The sequence below is a fragment of the Henningerozyma blattae genome, chromosome 2, assembly GCF_000315915.1.
Source record: "Henningerozyma blattae CBS 6284 chromosome 2, complete genome".
Lineage (NCBI taxonomy): Eukaryota > Fungi > Ascomycota > Saccharomycetes > Saccharomycetales > Saccharomycetaceae > Henningerozyma > Henningerozyma blattae.
The window spans coordinates 628,323-635,082 of NC_020186.1; the positions used below are offsets into that span (position 1 = coordinate 628,323).

The following is a 6,760-nucleotide window of genomic DNA, read 5'->3' on the forward strand; positions in this document are numbered from 1 at the left end:
AATACTCTTACCAAATCCTTAAAACAGTTCACTTTTTACCCAATGCTTGCCGATATATTATTTTAATTTTCTGTATCATATATGTACCACTATATAATCTACTATTAAATCGATAAATGATGCTACGATAATGAATTTCACAGATATGCTCAATGTGAGGAATTAAGTCTATAAATTTGATGAAGTATGCTAATAATTTTTTTTTTTTTCTTTGTAAAAATTACAATAGTCCATTCTTAATAGCTTCAACATTCAACACCCTATCAATTTCATCCCCATATCTCGTTTGTTTTTTGGATGCTGTAGATATTGTATCAGAAACGGAGTTTTTAAATGCATACTCTAATTGAATTTGTTTATTAAAGATGAACTTTTTGTTTAAACTTTTAATTGCATTATCTGAATCCGTATAGCTCCTAAAGTAAATGTATATACCAACCATCTGTGCATTTGATTTTAATGGAACTAGCTCAGGATCTTTTACCAACTCACCAAACTTATTAAAAATGATCTTCAATTGATTTAAATCTACAGTATCATCTAAACCTTTTAAAAACAATTTTGCAACGGGTAATAAATTAACATCAACTTGTGTATTATTATTCTTTTTCAATATAAACTGTTGATTATTCTTTTTATCTTTTAGTTGATTATTTTGTGGTCTTATTTTAATTGGTTTACCATACAGTGATATTGATAGTTGATTGTTATAATTATTTTGATTATTATTTTGAAATAGTGATAAAACATAATTAGAATCCTTCGCACTTTGGAACTCAACAAATGCAAAACCTTGATAATTTTCACTAATCTTATCTCGTGGATAGTTTATCTTATAAATTTTACCAAACTGAATGAATAATTCATAAAGATCTAGCTTAGTTATTCTTGGATCTAGATTACCTACATATATAGTTGATGACTCTGTTATATCTGGAATATTTGCATTAACATTAGTTGTAGTTGTAGCTGCCTTTGGTGTTGACATAATTTTCCAAGGGTCTTATACTAGTATTTGTGTATATGTTTACGTATTTACTAAATATGTCTTTTTCATAGGAAATTAATTCGAATATTTTATTTTATTTTCTATATATATATATATATATTATTTTTTAAATTATTCGGAGTATTTACTGAATTAAACTAATTATAAATAATATGTATGAAGCGTCGAAAAATATATTTAGTCAAACTTAAGTAACAATCCCTTAAAAATTAGAAAATGTATTCATATACAAGAATTATTAAAAATAATAATAATAAAATTATTAAATAAAAATGATTCCAACTATCAATGGTGATGAGATTGAACCGACATCAGGTACAACAAATAATATGTCGAAACCTAAAGAAAATGCAACTGATAATATAAGGAATCCTGAAGAAGAGATTCTACAACAATTTTATACTGCTTCTACTATATATGATGATTTAAAAAAATGTCCACCTGAAATTAAAAAGTTATATCTAAATTTTTTGGTTGAACAAGATAATTCTCAAAAGAGAGATTTTATTCAGGATAAAAAATATTTGGATGTATTATTGGAATTTGTTTCAAGGGTAGAAACAGGGGAGATCACACATATTCAAACAGATGATGGTTCCACAAAGGTCATTGGAGTTCCACCAATCTTATGGGAAACATGTTTAAAAGCAATTAAATATTGTAATACTTATGATAGTAAAAAATAATGCGGCAAAATACGCAAGATACTTGGTGAAATATGATTTTTTTTTTATATATGTATTAAACAACTAAATAAAATCAAAAGATAGAATTTTTATTTAATGAATGACGAATGTAAATGGAACAATTAGCATATAGTTTCTTTACGTAATAAAGATGCATACGATGAATGATTGTATAATAATGAAGTAATAGAAAAATAATATAAAATAAGTTGTAGTATTGTATAATTATTTGATATATATATTTTTTTATTTTTGAAAATTGTATTTTTTTTTATTTTTTTTGTTTTTATTTTTTTTTTCCAACAAAAAAATGTATTAAACAGGTGTGGTGTATTGTAAAGTAGTTATGGTAATGAAGGTATGTGAAAAAAAAATATTTGTTTACTTTTTTTTTTAATATTTTTTAATATTTTCAAAAATTTATGTATTTTTTTTTTAGTTTAACCATACAACTTATCAACATTAGATTGAACTGTTTCCAAAATCTTTCTCCTCTTTAGCTTTGATGCGGAAGTGACATAACCATTTTGTGGGGTCCATTCACCATCGAATAAGACGATCCCTTGTAAGAATTCTATCCCGGTTAACCCTTGTTTTTTACCAGTGTCTAACATTTCTGAATGAATTTTTTCAATTAATTTTGGATTGCTTAATAATTCTTTCATTGTATCTTCATCATCAGGCACAATTTCCAATTGTTTTGGAGTCAATAAATTCAACGATTTAGCCAAAGTAATCACTTGTGGAATATTTGGTACTACAATGCCTACTGGCTTTGTCTTTGTTTGATCAGCATAGACACAAATGTTGGCAACATACTTATTTGATCTATAAATGGATTCTAATTTTTCCAAAGCGATATATTCACCGTTTTGAGTCTTTACCAAATTCTTCTTACGATCAATAATCTTTAATTGACCATTTGGTGTCCATTCACCAATATCACCAGTACAGAACCAACCATCTTCAGTGAAAGCGTTTTTAGTTTCTTCAGGATTCTTATAATATTCAGATGTAACGTTTGGACCTTTGATTAAGACTTCACCTTGATTGTTTCTTGCCAAATAATTCAATTCTTCACAATCTCTTAATTTAACAGTGACACAAGAAGTTAAATCACCAGCTACACCTAAAGTAAAATGGTTTGGATATGTAATTGTAGTAGAGGCACAAGTTTCAGTTAACCCATAACCTAACAACATTGGACAAATTAAAGTGGTGATAAATTCCTGAGCATCTCTTGAAATTGGAGACCCACCGTTCAAAATATACTTCAAATGACCACCGGTAGCTTGTTTAACTTTACCAAAGACTAAATTACCTAGAGTGTCACCACCTGGGATATGATAATTTTTCATATTAATCTTGGAATAATACACTGACCAAAATAATTTTTGTTTGTAACCTGGTAATTTTTCAATTTGTGACAATATACCTTTACGAACAGTTTCCCAAACAGCTGCGACACCGACCATGACAGTTGGTTTAAAAGCTTCCAAATCACCAGTACAATTTCTTACAGAAGTGTTTGTCAAAGTCTTAACGGTAGCATAACCGATGATAGACCCCCAATACAAGGCCAACAATTCAAAGACCAATTCAAAAATATGTGCCAAGGGTAAAAAGGCAATAATACGATCACCGGCACCTACAAACCCTAAAACGTTAATACTTGCACCACCGACACCAGCAACAATATTCTTATGAGTTAACACAACACCTTTTGGATCCCCAGTGGAACCTGAAGTATACATGATACAAGATAAGTCATCTGCCTTTGGTGGATGAATATCTATAGAATCCTTCTTTGCATCACCGTTTGAAATCAATTTATCAAAAGAAACGATTTTCAAATCTGGTCTAATCTCTTTAATCTTCTCCATAGCATCATGAGCATCTTGGTATAACTTACCGTTGAATCTCTTATCTTTGGGGTCTATTGGTTCGGAATGAATCAAAAATTTGATATTGACTTTAGTATTCTTCAAAGGATTAATCAACGTATGTAAAAGAGCGTTATCTGTGAAAACTGCTCTAGAATCAGTTTGAATCATTGAGTGGGTCAACCCAGATTCACCTAAAGTATCATAAGCAGTCACAGTGGAGATCGATTGAGATTGAGCCCCTAAAAACATTTGCAGCCATTTTTGAGAAGTGCTTGCATAGATGTGCACTTTGTCAGATTCGCCCGGTTTCAACCCCAAATCGATCAGCCCACGACCAATAGCATGGATGTTAGATGCCAATTGAACATAAGTAATGTACTTATAGTCACTCAAGTGATAATAAGACCAATTTTTCTCCACTTCAGTTTCTTTACCATTGATTGTTTTTTTAATAATTTTCTTCTCTGTAACCACATCGATGATGTTTCTCCAACCAAGAGCTTTTCTATCTTTACCACGTTGGCAACATTCTAATGCAAATTCATAAACCGTCTTACTTTTGAAATCCTTAGGTCTTTCAATAGAACCTTCTTTAGCATAAGTAGCTCTTCTTGGAGCTGTTTCAGTCTTGTCCTTTTGTGGACCTACTTCAACAGAATACAATTTAGCCATGATTTAATAGATGATATAAAGGTAAAAAAAATATCAAAGAATAATAATAATAATTGGGTGTAATATAAGAAGACAATGAGATGATCAGTCACTTATAGATATTAAAACGATTACAACAATAACAAAGAGACAATAAAAAAATATAAACCAAAAAACCAAATAGAAAAAAATTTAAAGAGAATCGGTAGATGAATTCTAATGTCGATCAATTAACTAGTCAAGTTTTAAAATAAAAAAAAAAAGTTTAATTAATAAAGATAAATGATTATCATTAATTTGAACCAAATTAGATAACAAACTCCAATAAAAAAAAATAACCCCGTGCCGAAAAGAGGAGAATAATGAAAGTCAAAGTGTCAGCCGGATGTTTATTTTATTTTTATTATTTTTTTTTCTTATATCCGACGGGATTCGGATATAAGACGGCATAAGCACGTGCTATTTCATGTCACGTGTATAAAAAATAAAGGTCACGTTTTTTAATTTCTCTTTTTTATTTTTAAATTTCTCTGGGCGGGAAAAATCAGACAAAAATTTGCATTGGCTATTTATACGGCTCAGAAAAACACGGGGCGGCCGGGAATAAGACTAACTCCGAAGGAAAATCATTATAGGTGATGCACGTGACATTTAATTGTTAATCATCTAGTTAATTAGCAAGTTATCATTAGTGATAACTATGACTATCATCACTACTACTACTACTACTACTAGTGTATGGCATGGAGAGTGAAGGAGTCAGTATTTCAGGTAAAGTATCCAAAGCTAATCTTGCTTCTTTAGAAGTTACAGAATATTCGAGCAGAAATGCAAGAACATCATGGGGAACTATTTTAGCCCAGTGGCCATAATGCAATTGAAGATTATCACTATAAGTGAAAGAGGTAGGTTCTTCTGGTAATGTATGCACTCGTACCATTCTTTTCTTGTTATTGTTGGTATATTTTGATATTTGATAATATCCACTAATTATAGCCCTGGTAGAATCCCGTACAGAATGACATGGGGTCAAAGTAGTAGTAAAATTTCTTTTTTTCAATTCACTACCATCTATTGGACAAACTTTTGTCCAATTACCCAAACGATGACCTTCATTTTGCAACCCTATTTTATTCAAATAGTTGATCATCAAATAAATACCCAAATCAGTCTTTGGAGCGTTTTTCAATTTAAATAAATGATGAGCAGGATGAACACTCATTAGTTTTGTATAAGCTGCGCCAACACCTTCTTTAAAGAATTGATATTTTTGATTCACATCATTAGTTGTTTGTATAGGAGACTTATTGTTTTGCATTGGCACATATTCAAATGGCCCATTCTTGTTGATTTTTAGATATTCTTCTAATAATTGTAACATATCACATCCTCTTGTATATGCAGGAATAAATTGAACAGTTCTTGGAATATTATTAAGTGTATTGAAAGTATGTCCACAAACAATAGTACCAAGATATTTATTTTTCTTCAAATGGAAACTACTAGGATCTAATCGGATCAAATCACTAATACGGCATGCATTAGTGAACGTCAATACAGAGATTAATTTATATCGGATACAACTCATTTCTCTTGAATGGTTTTCAAACATTGCAAAACATTGACTATATATATCCCATGGATCACCATTTTTATTTAAATATTCCAATACATTTTGGTTGAATTTCAAATTAGTTTCACTATTCCGAATATGTTTTGAATTTGTATTTGGTTCATTATGATTCTTTAATGGATTTTTGTCAATGATAAATAAATTTTCTTCTTTACGTCCATCAGACAATATACGAAATTTCCATGGTTTAAAGAACGATTGTTCATTTAAAAAAGTTTGTAATTGAATTAATCTATTACCACTAATCCGATATTTAAATTGAATCTTATGTCTCGAATAATCAATTTCAAGAGAATTGATAGTAATTGCTTTATTTTTTCGATACGTCCCATATGTGACTCTCTTAATCTTAGGGAAAGTATGCAAAATATAATATGATAATAAACTACCAAATATTCGCTTGTCAATTATTACTTTATCCTTACCGAATAACTCTTGGAAAAGTTCCTCATAAATCTCAAATCTCACTTGAATTAAAATGATGAAATAATCTTGGACAGTCTTGCATTCTTTAAAAGCTCGAATCAATTCTCGTACATTAGAATTAGAATATGCGTCAACTTTACCACTGGCAACGATGGAATTTTTTTCTCTTGGCATATTAATTTTTAAACTTTAAAAAACAACAAGAACAAAACAGACAATCCCAAAACCACCAAAAAGAATGTACAAAATAACAACTATGCAGGTACAGTTTTTTTTTTTTTTTTTCTTATTCGTATATTCAAGACTCTATAACTTGTTCTTTTCTTTGGAATTTTAACCCTAACTTTGTTTGTAATTAGTTAATTACTACCCTTACCTAAAAATTTAACTACTTCCTATTATTCTATTTTTGGGTTTTCCGTTTTAGTACATAATTGTAATACCGTACTACCTATTTTACTTTAAAATA

General features: G+C 29.6%; 3 protein-coding genes across 3 annotated transcripts; all 3 read right to left on the reverse strand.

Moving 5' to 3' along the window:
• Nucleotides 1-220: 220 nt before the first annotated feature.
• HSH49 (U2 snRNP complex subunit HSH49) lies at nucleotides 221-988 on the reverse strand (the record flags this gene model as incomplete). The annotated part of the gene is made up of 1 exon (XM_004178586.1): nucleotides 221-988. The coding sequence occupies one exon, from the start codon at nucleotides 986-988 to the stop codon at nucleotides 221-223; it is 768 nt and encodes a 255-aa protein (XP_004178634.1).
• Nucleotides 989-2,135: 1,147 nt separating this feature from the next.
• FAA1 (long-chain fatty acid-CoA ligase FAA1) lies at nucleotides 2,136-4,253 on the reverse strand (the record flags this gene model as incomplete). The annotated part of the gene is made up of 1 exon (XM_004178587.1): nucleotides 2,136-4,253. One exon carries the CDS (start codon nucleotides 4,251-4,253, stop codon nucleotides 2,136-2,138), a length of 2,118 nt encoding a protein of 705 aa, XP_004178635.1.
• A 667-nt stretch (nucleotides 4,254-4,920) lies between these two features.
• TBLA0B02750 (uncharacterized protein) lies at nucleotides 4,921-6,465 on the reverse strand (the record flags this gene model as incomplete). The annotated part of the gene is made up of 1 exon (XM_004178588.1): nucleotides 4,921-6,465. One exon carries the CDS (start codon nucleotides 6,463-6,465, stop codon nucleotides 4,921-4,923), a length of 1,545 nt encoding a protein of 514 aa, XP_004178636.1.
• Nucleotides 6,466-6,760: the final 295 nt, after the last annotated feature.